Source organism: Spermophilus citellus, assembly GCF_964194105.1.
Source record: "Spermophilus citellus genome assembly, chromosome: 2".
NCBI classification, from domain to species: Eukaryota; Metazoa; Chordata; class Mammalia; order Rodentia; family Sciuridae; genus Spermophilus; species Spermophilus citellus.
This window is the reverse complement of record NC_138183.1, coordinates 227,731,730-227,756,868: the sequence shown is the minus strand read 5'-3', so window position 1 is coordinate 227,756,868 and position 25,139 is coordinate 227,731,730. Positions and strand designations below refer to the sequence as shown.

Genomic DNA, 25,139 nt, shown 5'->3' with positions numbered 1-25,139 from the left:
TTGTAAGAATCTGTATAGCCTAGTGGCTTGGACAACAGCCTCTGGATCTGGTTGCCTTGCGTTCCTATCCTAGCTCTACCCCTTACTAACTGTGTGACCTCAGATGTGTTATTGAATTCAGTGGCTCAATCTTCCTACTCTTGTAGGAAACAAGAAGATAGGTCTACTGTGAGAAAGACAGGAGGTAAGGCACCTGGCTCAGAGAAGCTGATAAAAATCAGACATCTTGTAAACCATTCTTTTTACTCACTTCAAGATGCGGTTTGCAGTGCAGGTACCCAAACTGAGCTCCCTCACAGTACAGTGTCCCCAAGCTCCATGACCTGCCTGACATGTGCTCAGGAGTCATCTATACCGCTGAACTCACTCACCGTCATAGGAAGATGAGCAACTGCCCCTGCAGCCTACAGATGCAGAGAAAACCATTTCCAAACTAGGATCCTTAGAGCAGAGGGAGGGGGAAGAACTTAGAGGTAAGAGTGTTGGGAGGAAAGGGGGGTGGGCGCCTCTTCTCCGCCCATCACCGATTCCCTCTCCGGAGGCCATCGGGTTCCACGTGTGCCGTGAGGGCAGCCGCGGCCAACCCGCGTGCCAGGCGTCCACGGCGGTGGGGCAGTGGGGTGAGAAACCACCCCTGCCTCACCTGAGTGGCCCCGTGGCCCCGCCTACCCGGATACCCGTCCAGGTGCTGCGGGACAGGACGCACCCTCCACCCAGGTGCGGGATATCTGGAGCCCAGAGGACCCGCAGCGTCCCCGCCCGCCCCTGTCCTCGGCCTCGGGGCACCGCCACACCTTCCCGGGCCCCGCAAGGGTTAAGGCAGCGGAGAGCAGAGGTTTGGGCTGACGTCGCTCTGGCTGAAGGTGGTTTCCCCGGGATGAGGATGGGAGAGCCCGGCGGCGAGCTGAAACCCGAGCTGCCGCTCAGCTGGGGCTTGGGGAGGTCCCTGGAAGAGCCGCCAGCCCGCCGGCCTCCCGCGTCCCTCCTCTCGCTCCCCCGCAGTCGCTGGGCTCGGCACCACCGCGGGAAAGATGGAGCTGGACCGGTGGACGCAGCTGGGGCTCACGTTCCTGCAGCTCCTTCTCATCTCGTCTTTGCCAAGAGGTACTGTCACCCAGAGGGTCCAGGACGCCTCGAGAAGGGGGCATTTCCCTCCAGGGGGCTGACCCGGAGCAGGACCGGGAGTCTGGGCGGGGACTTTTTCTCTGGTGATAATCTCGGGGCTTTACTGGTGTCCCTGGAGCGTCTGTTGCCTTCGCTGAGAAGGGGATACAGTTTTGTCATCCGTAATTGTGGGACTGGATGCCTCAGGAAGGGGGGACGAGCTCCAGTATGATCTGCGTAATTTTAGTTTATCTGCTTTAAAGCATGAAATGACCTTGGGGAATCAATTCAGTCTGAGTTGCAAGCTTTGATTTGCAAAAGCAAAGTTTCCCCTGGAAAGAGCTCCTGCAGAGGTGAGCTGGAAAGAGAGGGGAATAAAGAGCAGGGCTTGCTTGGATGTTCCTCCTGGTGAATCTTGCTTAATGCTGTCTGACAACAATGTATCTGAACAGATTTCCAACACAAGAGATTTCTTCATCCAGCATAGACACACTTTCTGATAAGAAAGAGAAAGAAGAGAAAGAAAGCTGGGGTTAAAAGTGCAAGCTGTTTCTGGGGATGTTTGTTTTGAAGGAATTTTGGTTTCTTTGTTTTTCACATGCCATTTTTCTGAGCCACAATTCCCAGGTCAAATGGGCTTCCAGGGTAAGTGAGGCTGGGACATGACTCAGAGCTCCAGGAAGCCTGTTGACCTAGTAAAGGACAAAAGCCAGGGAGTGGAGGGTCTTCTAATGGCTTGCTGCCAGGCAGGGAAGCAGGGGCTTCTTAGAAGCCTCTGTCCTTATATGGCTCCAGGGATGAGGTGTCACATCAGGTGCGACTTATGAGGTAAAGGCTTGAGATATACAGATGTGACAAAATAGGGCAGCTTTGTGCAGAAGCAGGTATTGTGAACCTGGCTGCCGCTCCATCTCTGCAGGTGGCCCGAGTTACAAACAGGATAAGTGGGGTGGTGAGGATGCTGAGTGCTATGGTCTGCTGTAGGGAGGGGGACACAGCCTAAGATACATCCCTCATCATCAACAAAAAAACCTCTCCCCCACTTGGGCTGATCCTTTTCATTTACTTTGAGCCTGCCTGCCCCCCAGGTAAATCTTCCTTAGTGATGTGTCATCAAAATGGTGAGTGTTTCATTTGAATTTTACCTCCAAACTATCTGGAGCAGCCCAAAGACTAATGAAGGAAGGAGGAGACCTTCAAAGGTGGCTGATAACCCATAAGCCTAAACACTTGACCAGGGGTAAGTTGAGGACTCCTCCCTCCTTGATCTCCAAACTTCCAGGCTGTGGTAGCCTTTGTTAGACCAACTCCAGAGGACCCTGGTTCTTGTCTGAGTGCCAGGGCTTGGTGGATGAGATTACTCATTAAACAAACAAACAAACAAACAAAACAAAACAAACAAAACAAAGCTCAGCTGCCCACGACCTGAAAAACCCATTTCTTACCGACCTGAAAATCTCTTTCACCTTTTGCTATGGAAAAGCATTGGGGAGGGTGTGTGATTTGTTGTCAGCCAAGCTGTTGATGGAACTGGAGAGCTGTTCCATGTGTTTAACAAGGGTATTTCAGTTGTCGAATGTTCACATTTGGAGGGAAGGCAGAGGAATAGAGTGGAGAAGGAAAATATTTCTTCATGTAGTGAACGAGTCCACTCCCTGCTGGAATTTTGAATCTGGCCCCTGACAAGAAAAGCTTGGAAGCGTATTTGTTCTAATTCCTTTGCTAAAAAGAGTGTCAGATAAAACGTAAACATCCACTGGGATGGGATGGGTGATTGTTGTTGCTCATGAGCATGTGATACATGTTGGAGGATGAGAATCCAGACACTGGGCCAAGTGATAAACCTAACATAAACAGCATGTGAGAAGGGAAACCCAACTCCAGTGACTTCACCAACAGCAGTAGCTCTGCCAGAGTGACTCTGCCTAAGAGGAAAACCTCATTTAAAATATGGGTCTCTTGGGAAATGAAACCTTAATATGGATAACTTCACAAGTGTTACTTCCAACAGACTTAGCTTGTGGGGAATGAACGCAAATGTCAGTGGGGGAGATAATTTGAAGCGCAGATATTCAGTAGGTAGGAGAAGCCAGCTGAGAAGGGGAATGTGGAGAGGAAGCTAGGGAGAAGGAGTGGTAAGAAAAAATGAGATGTTAGTTTATAATGGGATGTGTTAGCACATTCCAGGGTCAGAGCTAGGAAAATTGGGCCTTCTTGGCAGGGGTGGATTTTTGTAGGGACCAGGAAGAGGGTGTTCACTCCAATATACTCTGAAAGTTTCTGGCATCCCAAAAGGAAAATAATTTTGTGGTGGGATCATAGATTTTTGGAGCTGAGAGTGACTTTAGTGTTCAGTTTAGTTTGGGTCCTTTGTTTCCAAAGACAAGGAGACTGGACATATAGCTGACATCTAGTGACATTTATGATCCAAAGGCTTTAGTGCATTAATTATGAGATTCCCCCACTTGATAAAGTAAGGTATTATTGCCATCCCTGCTTTACAGATGAAGTTCAAAGAAGCTCTGTGATTGGTTCAAGGATACACACACATGATTCTCAAAAAATTAAACCTAGAATTGCCATTTGATCTAGTGATTCCACTTCTGGGCATATACACAAAAGAATTGAAAGCAGAGACTTGAACAGATATTTGTAAACTGATGGTCCTAGTATATTATTCCCCAAAGTCAAAAGATGGAAACAACCCAATGTTGGTCGGTGGATAAATAAAATGTGCTACAGGCATAGAATAAGATATCATTCATGTTTAAAAATGAAGGAAACTTTGATACATAGTATAACACGACTGAACCTTGAGAATAATATACTATATGAAAGAAACCAGACACAAAAACGACAAACATCATGTGATTCCATTTATGTGAGGCACCTAGAATAGTCAAATTCATAGAGACAGTGGGATGGGAGTTGTCAGGAGCAGTGGAGAAGAAGGAACAGATGTTTTTGTGCAGAATTTCAGATGTAAAAATTCTAGAGATAGATATGGGTGATGTTGTACAACTTTGTAAATGTATTTTTTAAAAATTTATTTTAGTTGGGTGAAATCCCTTCGTTTCATTTATTTATTTTTATGTAGAGCTGAGGACTGAACCCAGTGCCTCACATAGGCTAGGCAAGCACTCTACCCACTGAGCTACAACCTCAGCCTCTGTGTGAATGTATTTAAGGCTACTAAACTATGTATATAAACTATGTGCGTAAACATGGTTGGAAAGATGGTTTTATGTTATATACATGTTGCCACAATAAAAAAAATATTAAAATCTACGTAAGCAGATTAGGGGAGCCTATGGTGAACTCCACTGTCCAAAGTCTGAGCCCAGGTTTGCCTGTTAGCTGATTGACTTACACTCACAGGTTTAGCATGTGGGTAGATGGTGCTTATGCACATCAAACCTTGACAAAGTTCCAGGACACACAGGAAGCAGGGGAAAAGCCCTTGCTAGCTCCCGTTGCTCTGTCTTGGCTGACTGTGGCAAAGAGGAATGTTTCAGAGCTGAGAACTGCAAACTGGCAAGCTTCAGGTCACATGGCTTGCAGAAGTATTTAGCAGGACACCGTGCTTGGAAATGTGTGAACCTGAATGCCTTGAGGGAGTTTGGATCCTCTCTATGGCCTAACACTCATCTGCTAGTCTCCACTGGCATTTAAGTTTATGACCTCCATTCCTGAGACGGAAGGGGTGGAAGGCCACATGCTGAATGGGGACATCGTGCAAGTTGAATAAAACTGCTTAGGAATAATTGACCAACAGGACTTTTAAAAGCATCTTCTACAGGAGATTTTTATAAGACTGGAATATATTTGAACTTGTGTGTTTCGTGAAATGTAATCTCACCTCTCTCTGTGACCTCCTACTCTTTGGTACAATGCTTTATTCTCATGAATGACTACCAGTGTGACCTTTTGGTGGAAACTGAGGACAAAGCTGGGTGCTATAATTGGGCTTCATAAACTGTGAGTCAAGCACTTTTGGACATGGAAGCCCAGAAGCAAAGGTGACTTTGAGCATGTAAGTCCTTTGGAAATACCCAGAAGTCCTGGGGAGGTCTTTGGAATGTCACTGGCACAGACTGTGGGTTTGATTTAATCTTCCCTACATCTGGGTTGCACTGAGGAGATAGAACTGGCCGAGATAATAATGTCTGGGAGACCTAATGATTGGCCTTGAGTCAGAAAATGATTTCCATCTGCCTCAATGAGGGTGAATAATCCTGATACAGTAAAAAACTTCTCCCCTGATCCCAACTCTAGAAATCGCAGTTGATTTGAGGCATGTGCACATGGGGGAAACTGTCATTTCCCTGATAAATGAGGGAAGGTGTGCACCTCCCTTGTCCTCCAAGGGAGAGGGGTGAGCAAGGGAACTTTCACCCTCACCATATGGATATTCGAAAGTCACAAGCCCTTCCCTCCTTATTTTAATTTAAAGAGGAGAGAAATACTGTGTTTTTATACTTTCCAGTTCCTGAATTCCAGGGCAGAGGACCCAGAAGCCAGCTGGAACATTGAATGCTACCAGATCAGTGGCAGAACGTCTACCAGATTCCAAGCCTGGTCTATGTTTAAGGAAATCTGTTTGTCAGCCTTCACAAGATGTAGGCCAAAACCATACGTTTAGAACGGAGAGAAAGAAGTAAAAAAAAAAAAAAATGCAGGACAGATCAGGTTTCGTAACTGTGAACAAAATGACTCAAAGAAGGCAGGGGATTAAGAGTTGGCTGGAGGGCTGGGGATGTGGCTCAAGCGGTAAAGCGCTCACCTGGCATGAGTGCGGCCCAGGTTCGATTCTCAGCACCACATACCAACAAAGATATTGTGTCAGCCGAAAACTAAATATAAATATTAAAATTTAAAAAAAAGAATCATTTGTGTGAAATTGGAATTATTTAAAAAAAAAAAAAAAGAGTTGGCTGGAGATGGTCCACTCTCTGAGGAACTGAGACTTTCTGCCTTCTCTCCAGGTTTATTTCTTTTATTTTTCTATGTTGCGATTACCTGTGTGGCAGACTCAGTGCGCGCCGTGTAGGTTGAGAGGGGTGTAGGTAGGGGTCGCACATCAAATTCTTCACGTCCATGATAGAAATTCCAAAGGTGGAAGCACACCTTAATGATCTAATCCCAAGACTGGTTACAAAGATGGATAGTTGATGGAATTGTGATAAGTGCGAAGCATTCTTCTATATGCCTTCTAGGAGGTAAGTACTGTTATCATGAGCTCCAGGTCACACACAAAAGCACTTAGACAAAGGTTCAGTACTTATCAGGTCACATGCCAGATGTTTGTGTTTTAAGTCCAGGCAGCCTAACTCCATAAGACATGTCCTGATACCCTGTACAATACTGCCACAGTAAGTGGCTGGACCAATTGTGGCAGATATGCTGGCTGTATTTTGGCTAAATATGACCTCAGTATAAGTAGAAAAGTTTGATTATCCCTTTGACATTCCAGGTGCTCAGATTGGCCTATGTAAGGTCATGTTTGCCGTTATGGGGTAATAGATGCCCAGAAGGAACAGAGACAGTAGCTGTGGTGGGGCCATGTGGATCTTAACAGGAGACATTTGCTCGAGGAAACCAAGGTGCTAAGCAGACCCCAAATCCAACCAGTCTCTGGGATAACTGTCCAGTATCATGCATCTCACTCTGATTAAACTCTGGACATGGAAAGTTCTTTGTTCCATGGTCAACTTTTATAATCCAAGTCACGTGTCAGTTTGCACAGGAACAGAATTAAGGATGAGACATATTTGAAGTCTGGCCATGACACTACGTATCACCGCTCCTTTATGGATTTCTTCTGTCCAGTTCATCAATGTGTGCACTTTTAAGCCATGGGATTGCAGGAAACAGGTCCAGAATGAATAAGAGAAAACTATCCCCTTCCTTCTTTTTTTGGCATATTGATGGATATTGCAGAGAACAGACTTGATCTCCCTTCATTAGTACTAGGATGGGTTTTAACCAATTCATTTCAACCTTGAATGAGGACCTACTATCTGCAGATACCAATGACCTGGGTCTTATATCAAGTAGGTAAGACCAGTGCCACCCTTGGCTGAGTGGTGAGTGAAGATGCCTCTTTTGGCCACCCTTTGGCCTCTGGAGTTGGCTCAGTGCCTCAGTTCCTGCAGGCTTGGAGTTTTGATCACCGCCACTCTGAGGTTCTGGCTGTCTCAGTGTTGAGTTAGTGGTTTGGCAGCCTGCATCTGGGTAAGTAGCAGTCTGGTCAGTTGGTTTGGTGATTGGAAAACCAGGACTGCTGCTGTCAGAACACAGTGAGGAACACATACTGCCAAGTTGAGCTCATGGGGAGATTGCAATTTTCCTCATAAGCTGAAATCACATTTGGTTAAAAAAAAATCACAGCCATTTTTGCACCAAAACTCTGAATGGTGGGGTGCGTGTGTATGTGTGTGGGGATGTTGGCTGCATTTACTTCAGATCAAATGAATTGTTTGGGGACTCTGACAAACTAAACTGTCAATGTTTTTCAAACCCAGTTCCTCTTCCATGTACTTCAAAGGATTCCATTGAAAGTTATCAATAAGCCCCAGCATCATGTGGTCATGGTGGAGAACACCTAAAGTGTCCTAGGACAAGTTTTCTGAGCTGAACTTTTAGTTGGAAACATCTGCTCCTGTGTTTCCCAACGTGCTCGTGGCTCACCTGGATGCTCCTGGCTCACCTGGATGCCTGCAGAAGGGAAGATACTGCTGGTGATCAAGAGTATCTGATCTGGTCTGGTTTTCTGCCACTAGGGGGTGAACTGCCTGCTTCCAAATGGTGTTCAGCCTCCTTTAGGGCAAGCCTGGCTCCTGGGGAATCCAGTGGTAGAACAGAGTGGGTAGGTCCTGAGTCCTTGTGGAAATGAGCTACAAACTGCAGTAAACAAAAATATCCAGCAATAATGGACCCCAAGGTCTGCCCACACTGCACACTTGAGACTGAAAAGCCACAGCAAGAGAGGATGCTCACACGTCTCAGTCTTCGTCACAAGTAGCCTTCACCTTGGCTTCACATGCCTCCCAAGTCCATGTCCAGGTATCTATGCAGCAGTATTTACCAAGCACCTGTCAGGTGCTCAGCTTGTTTCCAGGGACTGCACTGCCTTGGTGAAAAGAAGACAAAGTCCTTTTCCCTAAGCCCTTGCAATCAATTGAGAGAACTTAAGGCCCAGCCTGGCATCTCCCTCCCAAACTGGGCCTTGGGGATTGCTAATCCTGGGAGATTTTAATAAAAAACAAACAGAAAACAGGATGTAATGATGAAATAAGTCTGGGAGATGTGGAGATTGACTATACACAAAGCATATATAGATCTGCAAAGTCCTGCAACAAAGAAAGCTGTAATTAGCATTTTACAAAGATATTTGATCCCAGAGTCTTTCTTTTTCCTTTTCTTTCTTTCTTTCTTTCTTTCTTTCTTTCTTTCTTTCTTTCTTTCTTTCTTTCTTTCTTTCTTTCTTTCTTTCCATAAGACTTTGTACTTTCTAGTGGAATTAGTGCTCCATGGAACAAGGTTTTACAAACTCTGGTCTCTTGCTCTGAATAAAGCATTGAAGAATACCTCAAAGACACAGGATTGGATAAGAAGGGCATTTGGGAATCTGCAAAACATGAGCTTCTCTTCAGACGTTTGCTGAGAGATGGGCAGGAAGTCTGCTGTCCTTGTCATTCAGTACTCGCTAAGATATTGGAAAGACCCTAGAGACGATGGCTCATCCCTGTTGCTGTGCACGTGCAAGCCCTCACCAGCACTGACCTGTGTGTGTCATTGAGAAGATTCATTTCCTGTTTTCAGGTTGCTTATAGTAACATGATTGGCCTGGGACCATTGGGCAGGTGAAATTGTGACCGATAAAGTGTGCTTGCTCTTGGTGACATGGCCATTCTAAGGCAAGAGCTGTGCCTTGACTTCCCAATTAGATGTATCCTCTCTTCAAAAATGAGGACAATATTTGATCATCCTTTCTAATCCCTGGGGACACTGAGTCCAAGGTCCTTTATCACCAACTAACCCCCTCCCCCTACACACACAGGCTTGTCTCTAATCTCATGTTATTTATTCTGTCAGTTCTGGTGTAGCTCAGTCACCATGACCCTGATTTGCACAACCTAGAAATGGTCTGTATCGCATAGAGGTGTGCATGAGTTTAAGTCGAGGGCTGGGGATGCAGCTTGGTGGCAGACTGCTTGTCTAGCATGCATGAGGCCCTGGGTTCATTCCTAGTGTTGCCAAAAAAAAAAGTTGTTCAGTGAGCCCTTGTTTGCTCTCTCTGGGACCCACTTTCTTCCTGCCTTTACTAATATCATTCCATTGTCACGCATCACAGTTTCTCTCTTGGCCATCGAATTTGGCCTGCCTTGTCTCTCTGCCCAGTCTTATTTCAGATGGAATGAATACAGTGACCACAGGTGAGGAATAAAACCAGCAGTTTCTATGAAGGACGTCCTGACTACATAGAATATGGGAACGCGTATTTTTCTCTGCAAAGATTCAGCCCTACTTTCCCTATGTGTGGGATCTGTCTTGGATGTGATCTCTTGGTATGGGTGTAATCATGTTTACATGTGCAGGAGAATATAGGTGTAGATGTGAACGTGTACCTATTGGGTATATGTATGAATGTGTGTGTGCACAGGGTATAGAGTACTGGGACAGTCCAGGGTTTGAATCCTACCTGTCTTTTATGGAGAGTTTTCTCGGGCAAATTGATTGACCTCTCTAATGTAGCCTTATCACATTCCAATCTGCAGGCTGAGTCGATTCGTGTTTACATCACAGGTTTATTGAAGGTACTAAATGAGGCAATTCATTTAGAATACTTAGCTTGATGGAAAGGGAGTATTCAGGAAATTAAAGTCTCCTACTCTCCTCCCTTCTTCTGTTTTTTCCTACGATCATGTTTCATGAGGAATTTGAGCAGTGGCAGTACCAGGAGTTTCAGCCACAGTAGGATAGACTTGACCTTGAGGCTTACTTCATCAATCTAGGGTCCTATCCTATCGACAACCCTCAAGATTCACCTTGTGTTTATCCCTCAAAGCTTGCTCCCTTTCCTTGGTTACATCATTCACCCGCCTTCCAGCCTTAGAGGAAATGCTTTCCACCTGCTGTGTTTGAGATAGGGCCGGGGACAGGCTTTTGCAGGCTCCTGTGGGACAGTGGAGGTGATTCTGGGACAGTGAAGTTGCAGCCTGAACATTGAGGCCCCCTTAAAAGTCTGCAGAGGAGATGTTGTTAATGATGGTGCACTTGTGCTTCAAGGGTGGAGCCAGCAGAAATCTTTATGAAAGGAAGTTCCCCTTCATCCTGACCTAGCCTGCAGAGCTGGGGGAGGTAATAGTGGGGAAGACTTGCCTGCCCTAAAATGCCACCAGTCCAGGGATTAGGGACCCAACGACATACCATTGCAAGTGCATAGCCCTTGCTGAGCATTCCTTCACTCTTGACATCTGTTGTGGCCAGCTGCCTTCAGGAGAAGGAGAATCTGGTTTCTGCTTGGCATCAGTGGATCTGGATGTGAAAGCGGTGCTAACTCTGCAAGCTCTTGGCAGAAGTCGGCTCTGGTAGACTCAGGCCCCAGTGAAGCCCTGAGGTACTCTGACTCAGAGGACATTCGAGTGTGGGGTGATCTGCAGACTGCCTGGGCCTGAGAACATCTAGGTTGGGTGTTTAATGTTAAAGGTGGTCTTATTTTTAGTGTAACCATTCTTTGTTTGGTGCAATGTTTGCTGGGTTCTCTTGTCACGTACGTGGAGATGCATTATTCGATTACTTTTTCAGCAGCTAGTGCTGGTAAAAATAAGATCTATTAAGTTCATGTTCTCATATTTGAAATAACTCACAAACAGCTGTTCTTCAAGGATTTTCAGTGCCACAGCTGTCAAAGAAAATAGCAACTGGGGGCTCCTCCATGACACTAGAGTTTGAGTTTTGTTCCCCTTGGCTACTGATGTGGTGTGTCTATTTCTGAAGAGAAGCAGCAGGAGGTGAGGTATGTCCTATTAAATGGTGTCAGAAGAGGAAGTGCTAAGGTTTGAGCCCCCCTTCCCCCAATTTTATGTGTTGGAAACCTAATCCCCAAATGCATAGTCAGGTGGCAGTGGGACTTTGGAAGGTGATTGGCTCTGCCCTCATGAATGTATTGATCTATTCATGGATTAATGGGTTGATGCGTTATGGAGAGAGCAGCTTTGTTTTAAAGGTGAGTTCTCTTTGGCACACTTATTCTGTCCTGCCTCGTGATGCCCTCCACCACATCATGCAGCAAGAAGGCCCAGATACGGAGCACCAAAAGCTTGCTCTTGAACTTCCCAGCCTCTAGAACCAGGAACTCAATAAGTATCCATTCTTTATAAATTACCTGGTCTCAAGTATTTTGTTATAGCAATAGTAAACAGACTGATATATGATGGATTAAAGAAAAGAAATTAGAACCCCGAAGAACAAATGGGAAGAACCCAGAATTTCACCATAGAAACGCAAACAGCCTACCTGAAAATTCTCTGGATGTATGGGCCACTGAGGACACATTATTGCTCATCCTTTTTTTTTTTTTTAAGCCATCTGCATCTTAGCCAAAGATGTGATTTAAAAGAAAAAAAAATCTGCTGAGAATAATGGTCTCTGCTGAGAATAATGTCTGACAAATAGGGAGTCTTTCTTCCAAAGACCTTTATGGTTATTGTCATCTTCAAATGCAGCAGCAGCAATGATCCCATGACTGTGTCTCCTTCCTCTTGAGGCTTTGGGGAAATACCGTGTCAAGGTGTCTTGTCTATGGTTCTCTGGAAGCATCAGAGAGGGACGGATTCCAATGTGGGTCCAGAGTATAGCCCAGAAGGTCAGAGTACCTTTCAGAGCCGCTAAGAGGGCAGCAAGTTATTAAGTGGGAAGGGAGAACCAATGCAAAGCCCAGCTTCCCAGGGCCTGGAGGGCGGCTGACTTAAGCTGCAGGACAGGACTGTGCTCCTCAAAGGAGGAAGCTTGCTCAGAAGGCAGAGACTTAGCCTCCAGCCACAGGGATTCTAAGGGAATAGGCTCATTAACAAGCATCTCAGGTGGTTTCCATGCAGGTGGTGATCTAGAGGAGAACACGGGCTTCTGATGCACACAGTTTCAGCTCTACCCCTTACTGTGCAAATTGATCAAGATACTTGACTTTTCTGTGCCTCAGTTTCTTCAACTACAGAATGCACATTCCTAATGCCATTGTGAATTAAAACGACACCACCACCACGTTGGAACGTATAAAAACGTATGGGAAACACTTGGCATGGTGCCAGCTCAGAGCACGCTCCCAGGGTGTTTATGGATGTTGTTGCCACTTAGAATTACCAATGATATCCCTGAGAACAAGGCCACAATGATGGTTAATGCTCTGATTGTGGAAACAGATGGCCTCAATTTGAATCCTGTCTCTACAATTTACTACCTGTGCAGTCTTGGGCATATTCCTTACCCTCTCTGTACCTCAGTTTCCTCATCTATAAAATAGAGGCAGGAATTGTCCCTCTACTATCGGATTATCGTAAGCTCTTGGGTTCCATGGAGAAGTACAGCTCTAGAGAAGTACCATCAGTGCCCACATTTCCCAGATGAGGAACCCGAGACAAAGAAATTCAGTGGCTCATCCAAAGTCACATGGTCACTGCTGGAGCCAGGGTTCAAATTCAGGGGATCTGATGCTCAAATATTTTTATTTCATGGGTGCCACTTTCTTCTTACCAGTCGGAAGTGTGAACTCTGGTACATGATACAAGTGCCCTTCCTTGCATTGGTAAGAACAAGGCTTTTGCCCCAGTAAGAGCTGGGTTCTGATCTTTCTTCTTTTACCTGAAAGCTGTGTGACCTGGATTCATTTGTTTTACTCTGTTTCCTCATCAATTAAATGCAGAAAACAATAACCCACTTCCAACTGGTTGTGAGGATCCAATGAGCTGGACACCAATACGGTTAGGACTCAGAGATAGCCCTCAGAGACGGAGGTGGGATCAGCGAGCAGAGGCGCGTGATGCAGAGTCACCCCACGCAGTGTGCTTGGTAAAGGAGGAAGGAGAAAGGAAGTCACAAATCTATTTCTGTTCCCCTCTCCATCCTCTTTGTACAGGATGTTTAACACCAGATATTTAAGGAATCCCATGACAGTCCTGGTGTCTAAAGTGGGGTGACAAGGTCTTTGCTTTCTAGTTGTCATTATTTTGCTAAAATAATAATTGGCAGGACTGAGATCACCCAGGGGTGAGGACCAGCCAGGCTGGGGCTGAGGGTCTCTTGGTGACAGGATGGCTCTCAAAGGCTCAGGAGGGAGGATGGAGGATGGGCCCCCAGTAAGCATGCCATCACCTCTGACTCAAGTCTTTTTTAGTCAGTCTTTTTTTTTTTTTTTCAGTCCTTGGAGCTGGTGGTGAGACCCTCCAGCAGTGAGGACCACTGTGTGCTGTTGGACATCAATCCAGTGAGTTCAGACGGCTCAGGAAGAGGGGCGGGGGAGCAGGGATGAGTGAGGAGCTCAAGCTGCCTAATTATACATCCCTCTGATTCTTGCCTCTTTTTTTCCTCTCCCTCTGGTCTCAGAAGACTTATAAAATGCAAGATATTTTTAAAAAGAAAAAAAAATCCCTCAGTAGAAGTTTTAATTAAATGAGGTTAAGTGGGAGGGTTGTGGGATTTTGGGTGGATTCAAAAGCAGAGTCTAACATCAAGGAAGAGGATCTGGTACATGATACAAGGGCCCTTCTTTGCCACCTTCAGGGGTGGTCTTGACTTGGGCCTGTGCTCTGGCAAGGGATGTTTCCATCAGGTATGGAACAGGCTGCCCCTTGTTCTCATAGAGAATCCCGAGTCTTCCAGCTGGACCTTACTGGCCATCACGGCAGTATGTTTCATAATATATGATATTGAAGATCTTGGGCTTGGAGACCATGCTAAGGGGCACAGAGGCACCTCCTGCCCCTGCCTCGGTGAGCCCCCTGTTGGAGGCACTGTCCCTCCATCCTCTGAACAGTTGAAACAGATCAGGGCCAGAGAGCCTTGAAGTGAACTGCCTGCATGTCCCTGGGCGGTTAAACTGTGTGCAAAATAATGACAGTGACAGCAAATACGACAGTCAACCTTCTTTCTCTCCCTTGTTCATTCATTCGTCAAGTACATGAAACCTGTGCCCATTCGTTGGCATGTCTCCTTGACTTGGTATTCTCATTGATAAAACTGGGCTCAGAGGTTAAGTGATTCACATTTTTTTCAAAGTGAATTCTGGAAGAACCAGGACTGGACTGATGTAACTAGATTCCCCATTCTGGATAGAGAGATACCAGGATGGCTGCTCCTCCTGAGCATGGAAGTCAGGGCTTGGGTGAAGCTTATGGTGCCCCAAATGCTCTCGATTATTTGCTTACCCTGATTTAAAAAAAATAAGCGGGAGAGGGGAGTTTAGGGGAGCCCTTGCATGTACAGGGTAATTATGTAGCAATTTAGAATGACTGGCTTTTGCCCGGCACAATAGTGCACACCTGTAATCCCAGTGGCTCGGGAGGCTGAGACAGGAGGATCTCGAGTTCAAAGCCAGCCTCAGCCAAAGTGAGGTGCTAAGCAACTCCGTGAGACCCTGTTTCTAAATAAAATACAAAATAGGGCTGGGGATGTGGCTCAGTGGCTGAGTGCCCCTGAGTTCAATCCCTGGTACCCACCCCTCTCTGCAAAAAAAAAAAAAAAAAGACTTTTGAAAACCTTTCCAATTCAAGAGAAAATAACTTATGATGAAAGTGAAGGGGGAAGAAAAGCACAATTTCTAAAACAAATCATGTTACCAATTTTGAGAGGCTGGAAGACTCTGGGTTGACACATCCATTGATACTCACAGATAAATATCATGTCCACTGGAAACAGAAGACTTGAGGTTAGATGCCAAAATGCTATTTTTGTGAATACTTTTTATTCCCTTATTTATGCTTTTCTTCCATTTTCCAAAGCTTTCACAAAGAACTCTTTTTTTTATTCTTTCTTCACCTCCTCCTCCTCCTCCTTTATCTCTCGCTTTTCCTCCTCCTCCTCCTCAAAAAGTGCATTGCTTTGGTTGGGTAAGAGGCACAGGCAGAATGCAGAGGATTTCTAAGGCAGTGAATGTACTCTGTATGATACTGTAATGGTGGACACATGCCACATACCTGTGTCCAGTCTCACAGAATGTGCACCTCTGGGGTTGAAGCCTAATAGCTGTGACCTTGGGGTGAAATCTCTGTGTGGCTCCAGGTTCATCAATGGTAACAACCATTGATGTTGGTAACGGAGGAGGTAGCCCATGGATGGGGACAGAGCGTGTATTGGAAGTCTCTCTGCCTTCCACTTAATTTTGTTACAAACCTAAAATGGCTCTGCTAGTGAGGTCTTAGAGTGTTTGATAAAGAAGAAATACATATTTTATCCAATGGAGAGGTTGGCAAGGAGTCGACCGTGTGGCACCCAGCACTCCCTCCGTAAGCTTGATTTTGCTACATGATCACAGCCTATGCTCCATGGCCCAGTGCCTCAGTTTATCCCAGGATGAAGTTCATGGGCTTTTGTGCTTCATTTATGCTCGTTTTACTGGAAGCATTGACAGTAGAAAGCTCACCGGCAGATTTTGTAAGGCTGTTTTATTTTTATTTTTTAATTGATTTTATTTTTTAAATACATGACATCAGAATGCATTACAATTCTTATTACACATATACAACACAATTTTTCATATCTGCTTGTATATAGAGTATGTTGACACCAATTTGTGTCTTCATACGTGTACTTTGGATAATGATGTCCATCACATTCCACCATCATTTCACCCCATACCCCTTCTCTTCTTCTCCCACCCCTCTGCCCTATCTAGAGTTTGTCTATTCCTCCCATGCTCCCCGTCCCTACCCCACTATGAATCAGCCTCCTTACATCAGAGAGAACATTCAGCATTTGGTTTTTTGGGATTGGCTAACTTCACTTAGCATTATCTTCTCCAACTCCATCCATTTACCTGAAAATGCCATGATTTTATTCTCTTTTATTGCTGAGTAATATTCCATTGTGTATATATGCCACATTTACTTTATCCATTATTCTACTGAAGGGCATCTAGGTTGGTCCCACAGTTTAGCTATTGTGAATTCTGCTGCTATAAACATTGATGTGGCCATGTCCCTGTAGTATGCTGTGTTTCAGTCTGTAAGGCTGTTTTTAAATATGGAAAGCAAAGCAAGTTTGCTCGGCTCCTGTGGCTGGCAGAACTGGAGGCTGGTCTAGCCTCTTCCCTGCCAGGAGCAAGCTTGTTCACCTCCCCACATCCCTGGAATTCTGGGGACCACTTTTTTTTTCCCCCTCAGAATTAATTCCCTCAAAAAGATTGGCATTTCTCTTTGCCTCCATTAAAAAAAAAATCCAGCTCTTTCCTACTTAGCTCTTTTCCTCACTGGTAAAGTGAAGGGGTCGGAGTAAATGCTTTTAATGGGGAAGAAAATGTATTACCAATCTCATTGGATCATTTTGAAGATGAAATTGCACAAAGAATATAAAGTACTTTCTCTACTGAAACATTAAAGTGCTTTAGCATACATATCAGAAAACATTCCATAACTTTTACAGCTGTTGTTGTTTCTCTCGGTCTTAGTTTCTGGAACTGGCCCTTAGCACCATATTGAAATTCCCTGAAATTTGTACAGCTGAAGCCAAATGGCCAACGTGCCCTTTCCACAAATGTAATTCTAATAAATGGTGGGGGAAAAAAGTCCAGAATGTTGCTCTTGTCTGCTTATTGCATTTTAAAATCTCTTTAGCTCGTCAATTTGAAACATTTCTCATGGGGTATTTTATGTGTCTATTTATTTCTTACACGTCCGTTTTGGGGACACTTTCCTGTCTTGGTTCCAGCTGGGGGAGTAGGAAGGGTGATGGCCTTGTTAGATCAGAGGGGAAAAGGCCAAGTCACAAAATCATCAAAACCATCATCCTTCCCCATCATCACCACATTCCTGGAAGTGGTCTTATTTTTGCCAATGGATCAATTTCTTCCTGCAATTTTTATTTAAACCTCTCCAACCCTGTGATGTCAGAAGATTCGATGCTAATATCCTTTATGACTATTCATCATTCTCACAGCATCCTACACTTTCCCTATTTCAGTTTGTGATTTTGTATTTGTGGGGCCATTTAACAATTGTCTGTTCCTCTACTAAGCTGTGAACTCCGGGAGGTCAGGGTTGGTGTTTGCCTCTCCGTTGTATTCCAGCGCCCAGCCTCCTACCTGGGACACAGTGGATAGTAAATACTTGTGGAATGAAAGAATAAGTTGATTGGTTCACCCACATTTTTGGAGCTGTGTTCAGTGGAGGAAATGAGGAACAGAATGGCTGGATGGCTTCTGTGGGTCAGCCTTTCTTTTGAGAACACAGTTAGTGTTAGTATCTTACTGATGCTGTAACAAGTTACCACAAATGTAGTGACTTAAGAGCATACATTGATTCCCTTCTAGTTCTTCTAGTTCTAGAGGTCAGAAGTCAGATATGGGTTCTACAAGGCCAGAATCAAGTGGTTGGCAGGGCTGCATTCCTTCTTGGGACCGAGGGGAGCATGTTTCCTGGTCTTTTCAAGCTTCTGGAGACTGCACACATACCCTGGGTCACGATCCCTGCCTCTGTCTTCAGAGCACAGCACTCCAAACTCCGCTTCTGTCTTGACATCTCCTTCCTGAACTCCAACCCTCTCTTATAAGGGTCTTCGCAATGACCTCGATCCCAATCTGGATAATATAGTATAATTCCTTCCATCTCAAGAGTCTTCAATCAGTCCCGTGTGCAAAGTCTCTCCTGGCAGGCGTTCTTGGGCTCATTTCCTTAGGCTGAGATGGATCCTAATTGGAAAGTTAATAGCATAGTCTCAAGAGGGCGGAGGTGGTCTTGCTCATTGAAGTAAAGAGACCTATCAAAAGTATTTTAGGGAGGTTGATTCTTGGGTAAAAGGCCGTGGGTATTATGCAGACGGGCTGGAGGTGAACAAATCTGCTTCTGGGGGAGGGCGGGGGGTGGGGCGGGGACTAGGCTTCAGTTGCTCCAGTAGAGCACACCTTACTTGGCCTTCCATGCTGAGGTTCAATTTTTAATAAAAGTTGCAAATGAGTTTTATTCTGTAGTGAGCCCCCTCAAGAAGTTATTAATATCTATAAATTCCTAGAAAACCTAGAAGGATGTAGTGCTTGCCTCAGAATGAATAAAGGGAGAAGGGAAGGCCCAAACCACACCCCCTGGGTGTATTTGCTATTTGGAGAGTGGAGGAAGCATACTGTGGGGCAAGGCAGGGGCTGGAGGGAGGAATATGGGTTCCGGCAGGCAGCCTGGACCCCCAACAGTTCCAAGCACTTCACAAAGGGAGGAAAGTGCCCTCCTTCTGACATCAGCAAATCAAGGGCAAAGCCAGCTCTCCCGCCTTCTAGCTCCCCACTGGGTCCAAGGGATAGAATATTTGACTCTCAAAGGGAGGGTAGCTCTAGGGTTAAGACCAGATTCATCCAACAAGGAATTTATTCAGCGTCTCTTATGTGCCTGGCCCTGTACCTACCTGCCTCTGTGGTTTAGTGGTGGTTCCTACTGATTTGTCGTCACACAAGAGAGACAGACAATGAGCAAGGACATCAGCCCCTCAGTATCAGAAGTCGAGGGGTCCCAGGACCTTCTGCAGATATGAAAATCTGCCTAGGTTCAAACCCCTTATGTAAAGTGGTATAATATTTGCAAACAACCCCCAGGCATCTAGTTGATCTCTAAATAACTTACAATACCTAATACAATGTAAATGGTTGCTGTGCTGTTTAGGAAATAATGAGAAACAGGACAAGCACAGTATAAAAACTATTTTTGATCTGAAGTTGATTGAGGATGCAGGACCTTGTGGGTGTGGAGGATGATGGTCAAGGAACACAGAAAATGATGGTCCCTTATGATAAGGTGACAAGACAGTGAATAGGATGTTATAACAGAGACCATGGGCGGGGGGGTATGTGCGGTGTGCATTTCAGAAGAGAAGGCCAGGGAGGCCCTCTCTGAACAGGTATTATTTATGCTGAGGGCCCAACAGCTGGGACAGAGGCTGTGGCTAAGCAAATGCTTAGGTCTGGGGCAGGCAAAAGCTTGGTGGGTTGAGAAGCTGATAGAAAGTGGGAAACAGTGGCCAAGAGAAGGATGGAGCAGGCTCTCCAAACACACACACACACACACACACACACACACACACACAGAGTGCCACCTTATCCACTTTAAGTGTGTAATTCAGTTGCATTAATTATATTCACTCTGTTGTACAAACATCACACCTATTTCCAAAATGTTTCCATCACCCCAAATAGAAACTCTCTATTAAGCAATAATTCTCCCTTTCCCCCTGGCCCCCCAATCTAATCCCCCTCTAATATACTTTGTCTCTTTGAATTTGCTTATTATAAATATTTCATATAAATAGAATCGGGCAATATTTGGCCTTTTGTGTGTGGCTTCTTTCACTTGGCTGAATGGTTTCAAGTTCTTCGGTGTTGCAGTGTGTACATACTGCATTCCTTTTTTTGTGGCCGAATAATAGTCTATTGGCTACATGTACCTCATTTTGTTTCTCCATTCATTTCTTGGTGAACCCTTGGGTTGTTTTAACCTTTTGACTGTTGTGAATAAATATCAGCATGCTAGTATGTTTGAGTCCCTGTTCTCACTGTTTTATTTAAATACCTTGAAGTAGAATTGCTGGGTCATATAGTGATTTAGTGTTTAACTTTTAAATGAACCACTACATTGTTTTCCACAGCGGTAGCATCATTGACATTTCTATCCGCAATGTAGGAGAGTTTTAGTTTCTCTACGTCTTTGCCAACACTTTAAAATAATTTTTTTGGATTATAGCCATCGCAGTAAGTACTATCTCATTGTAGCATTGATTTGCGTTTCCTAAATGACCTATGATGTTGAACATCTTCTTCTGGGCTGGTTTACTTACCCCTTGTATCTCTGTTCAAGCCACTTGTCCATTTTTAAATTGGTCTCTTTGTGGCTGAGTTGTTAGAGTTGTTTTTGCAATGTTCTGAATGCTAAACTTATCGGATAAATGATCTGCAAATATTTTCTCTCGTTCTGTGGTCAGTCTTTTCACTTTCTTGGTAATGTCTTTGATGCTAAAGGGGTTTTAATTTTGATGAAGTTGAATTTATCTAACTTTTTGTTGTTGTTCATGCTTTCTGTGTCATTTCCAAAAACCCATTGATAAATCTAGACTCGTGGGAACTCACATCTAAGCTTTTATTCTGTTTTCTCTCTTTTAAACATTCAGTTCTTGTCTAGATTTTAGAGGTCAGCCACTTTGGCAGGTAACGAAGCCTGTAAGCTCAGCTAGTGAGTCCCCTGTGACTCTCTGAAGTTGCTCATGAATGGAGAGGGAAGCAAAATCTCAACAGTGACCAGGCTGTGGTGACCTGTGCCAATCTAAAGCCAGGGTGAGGGTCATTGCTGGTTCAATGATATTTGTCTAAAATGATGAAAGACAGTAAATTTTTCATAAAACTAGAGTTATCCAATTTAAGAAACTGTCCATTATCTGGGTCGTTCCTTTTCATGCTATTAGAATCTTCTTATGACCCGAGACTGAGGATAGATGGTGATAGTTTCTTTAAGCGGTTGCACTTGGCAGACTTAGGAGTGATCAACCTTGTGTCAGAATTCCAAGTTTAGGGGAGGCAAATAGAAAACTAAACTCTGGAGTCAAGGGTTTAGAGATTCCCCACAGACACTAGGGTTTGTTTTTATTGGCCTGTGAAGCATCTCGGGATCTCTGCCTGATCCTTCTGTGGAAGGCTTCACAGGACCTTGCCCACATTCACTATCTTCCCCAAATATCTGACCTCTTTCTGCTTTAATCATCATCTTTGTGCGAGGATTTTTTTTTTAGAAATGGAGAGTGGGGCACAAAGCAAATCAAAGCTAGAAGGTTTTTGTCTGACTTCCTCTGCACAACCTCCAACCGATTCCTCTTCAAGATTTTTTCCAGATGGTTTTCTTTTTTTACTTAAGGTATATAAATATCAAAAAAGAAAATAAAAAACAAGAAAGGAAAAAAAAATCCCACCCCAAAAGAGAACATTGCTTTCTCACGGGAAAGAATGCTCAGTTGTACTCGGGGAATTGAATGAAGTTGGGTTAATGAGTTCACCCTTGTAAAACATTGAAATTCTCCCAAACATACTAATTAAGGTACTTTTGTCTTTTCTGTTGGTTTTAGCTTTGAAGATACTACAAACTTGGCATGCTGCAAAATGGAAGAGCCAAGTTTGGAAGCAATAACCTAGTCTGTACTTGGCCATCAGCCTTGCACTTGTACGGCCTCATCTATAAAGTAGTCTCCGAACTTTTTTTTGATGGCACCATGACTGCGCTGCATCCTATAGTTCTGCAGTTGAATGATTTCCCCTGGAGTTGTTCAGTGCACAATCTATGCAACTATAAAAATACTCCAACAAAAATAGAAATGAGGTGTAGCTCAGTGGGTAGAGAGCTTGCCCAGCATGCATGAGGCCCCGGGTTCCTTCCCCAGCACTGAAAAAATAAATAAATAAAATGAACACAGACACCTAAGAAATGTGTATGTTTTTGTAAATTGCATACATGTTCTACTGTCAATATATTTAGATTATATATTGCTGAACATGATTTTTTGAAATAAAAATTCTATTTAAAAAAACAGGCACAGTGGCCCACACCTATAGTCCCAGTAGATGGGGAGGCTGAGGCAGGAGGATCACAAGTTCAAAGCCAGCTTTAGCAACTCAGTGAGACCCTGTCTTTGAATAAAATACAAAAAAGGGCTGGGGATGTGGCTCAGTGGTTGAGTCTCCCTGAGTTCAATCCCCAGCACCCTGTTCCCCGCCCCCATTCTATCAAAATAGTTGAATAGCCCTTATAATAAGTTTCCTCTGTGTTGAGTGCATGGCTCTGAACACCCCTGGGGTAGGTGGTCTCACTTCCGAGACTCTGGCCCAGGAAGAATCCCACGGTCTTCTCGCACACAGGACATGGTGGCCTCCTGACAGCCGAGTGTTCCCAGGTCTGTCCCTTCCTGCCAGGACCCACGGTCGCCGTTGGTTTTCCTTTTCAGAATACACGGTCATCAACGAAGCCTGCCCTGGAGCCGAGTGGAACATCATGTGTCGCGAGTGCTGCGAATACGACCAGATCGAGTGCGTCTGCCCCGGGAAGAAAGAGGTCGTGGGCTACACCATCCCCTGCTGCAGGAACGAGGAGAACGAGTGTGACTCCTGCCTCATCCACCCAGGTGAGCGCACAGCCACGAGCTCAGGCGGCCTTTGGGGTCCTGCAGGCGGCCCTCGGGAGAGGGTGGTGCCAGGATTATTAAAAGGGACACAAGTCAGCCCCTTCTCACTACGGGCAAGGAAGTAGAGGGGTTTGTATTCTTCTCAGTGTTAACGTTGTACATCTGTGAACTCCACTCTATATACCAGGTCAGTTACCGGAAATAGAGATTAAAAAAAGAAAAGATGTGTTCTAGCATTTGCAGAACTCGGACCCTGATGGGGGAGATGGAGGACAGGCAGCTACAATACTGTGCTGTGTAAGTGCCACACAAGTGCCATGATAGAGATGCCCAGGGGACTGTGGCAGCATGTCCCTTCCTAGAGGGAAGATCAGGAAAGACTTATTAGAGGAAGTGATGAGTACAGCTGAGGATGGAAGTGACAAAATGCAAAGGGCCCAGGGCATTGGGTATAGCATGTGCCAAGGCCCTGGGGCAAGAGCAAGCATGAGGTTTTAGGAATTGCAATTAGCTCGGTCTGCAATTAGGAGAAACCATGTGTGATGAGAGATGTGGAGAGAGGGAGAGAGACAGACAACAAGAGAAGAACGAAATCTGAAGGAAGAAATGGGGGGCCAGATCCAGAAGGGTTTTGCAAGCCATGCTATGAATTTTAAGCTAAATCCTGAAGATATTTTGCTAGCTTTGGAAATGTGTGTGTGTGTGTGTGTGTGTGTGTGTGTGTGTGTGTGTGTTGGGGGATGTCAGGGATTGAACTTGGGGTGCTTTACCACTAAGCTACATGCCCCAAATAATATTAATAATAAGAAAAGACAACATTTTAAAAATTTTGAGATGGGTCCTCACTAAGTTGCTGAGGTTGGCACCAAACTCATGATCCTCCTGACTCAGCCTCCTGAGTCACTGGGATTATAGGCTTGCACCACAGCTCCTGACCAGCATTGGAGATCTTTTAAAGAAGAGGTGGGATATGACTTGAGGCAGGAGAGAAATAAGAGGACCTTAATAAAGGTAAAAGTCCAATGGGTAGAGAGAGGCGGAGGGATTTGGGTCTTTAGGAAGTGAGCTGACTACATCCTGGGTTGGCTGGGTAGAGAAGGAGAGAGGGGAAGGAAAGAGCAGAAGTCAAGGAGGACGCTCTTAGCTCTGAGTGGGACAGCTGGGAGGTGGTCCAGTCACCAGAGAGTGTTTTTGGGTGGGATGGGACCTTCCCAGGCCCTTGTGTCCCCCCCCCCAATTTTTTGCCTTTATATAAAGCTGAACCTGACTTTTGTACCACCACTCTCTCCTGCCCCCACCATAGAGGGGACTGTAATGCTCTTTTTGTTTGTTTGTTCTATTTAGATGTACAGGACAGTAGAGTATACTTTGACATATCCGTACATGGAGTACAACTTCCCAATCTTGTGGCAGTACGTGATGTGGAGTTTCACTAGTCGTATATTCATATGTGAATATAGAAAAGTGATGTCGGATTCATTCTGCTGTCTTTCCTATCCCTATCCCTCACCCTTCTCTTCATTCCCCTTGAATTTTTATTCCAATGAACTTCTATTCCCCTCTCCTCTTATTGGGTGTTAGCATCCACAGTATCAGAGAAAACATTTAGTCTTTGGTTTTTTGGGGGATTGGCTTATTTTACTTAGCATGATAGTCTCCAGTTCCATCCATTTACTGGCAAATGCCATAATTTTAGTTTTCTTTATGGCTGTGTGATGTTCTTTTTAACGGTTGTAGATTTGATAACTGCATTGAAGTTCTCAGCTGGGTAGGGGCCAAGGTGGACTGAACGTCATAGTGCATAATGTTTCCGATGTGATTGGCAACTCATTGAGCATTTTCCTGATGCTTGAAAAGCAAGGAAATATTGCTTCCTTATGCTTCTTGCACCTCCCGTAGTCTCACCTTTCCCCATTTAGGCCAGGTCAGAAGAAGGACATTGAGATTTTCTTTTCTATTTTTTTTTAATTTTAGTTGTAGATGGACACAATACCTTTATTTGTTTTTATTTTTATGTGGTGCTGGGGATGGAACCCAGTGCCTCATGCATACTGGGCAAGCGCTCTACCACTGAGCCACAACCCGACCTGGACATTGAGATTTTCAAATGAGCTTTCCAAAGGCTGATGAATGCAAGGATTAAAAAAAAAAGGGGGGGGGGTCTTTGGGAATTTCTCTCATTTCTGTGTTTTCACTTCTTTAAAAAACCGAGAATGATGCCCATTTCTGCCAGGGACTTCATTTCATGCAAAGCTATGGAAGAGGAAAGAAAATTGGGCTCAAGTCTGCAAATGATCCTTCTAAGTCCTTTCTCCTTGGAAGAGAGGCTGGGCTTTAAATTAGGAGTGACTTCAGCATAACTTTTGTACATTTGTTTCCAGAAAAGAAATCCACTGCCCCAATTTCCTGATGGGTGAGTGTGGTTTGCAGGGAAATGGTTGAGTAATGCCTTCCAATATTCTTGAAAAATTTGAGAGTAAAGCCTGGGTCTCTCTACTAGGTGTCCTTGGCAGTGATATGGGAGTCTTTGAACAATTTTCAGTATTTTCAAAAGCCTTGTGGTTACTTTTGGCTAACCACTAGCATGGACTCTGCTGTTACAATATGACCTGAGGTCAGCTGTCTGATAGGCAAGAGAACCGCGTAGATGGTGAACGGGGGCTCCTGTCCCATCATGTAGGAGG

General features: G+C 44.7%; 1 protein-coding gene across 3 annotated transcripts in view; it reads left to right on the top strand.

Annotated features, from left to right (window-relative positions):
- The first annotated feature begins 897 nt into the window (after positions 1–897).
- Positions 898–25,139, top strand: part of PAMR1 (peptidase domain containing associated with muscle regeneration 1) — a 78,111-nt gene continuing 53,869 nt past the window's right edge. For 2 of the 3 annotated variants that reach the window (XM_081282268.1, XM_081282267.1), the window contains exons 1-2: positions 898–1,104; positions 22,279–22,455. In XM_081282268.1, the coding sequence (XP_081138394.1) occupies positions 1,032–1,104; positions 22,279–22,455 (250 nt within the window). In that variant the 5' untranslated portion in view covers positions 898–1,031. Of the gene's footprint in view, positions 1,105–13,522; positions 13,589–22,278; positions 22,456–25,139 lie in introns of all 3 variants that reach the window. The other variant, XM_081282269.1, reaches the window with a different exon arrangement.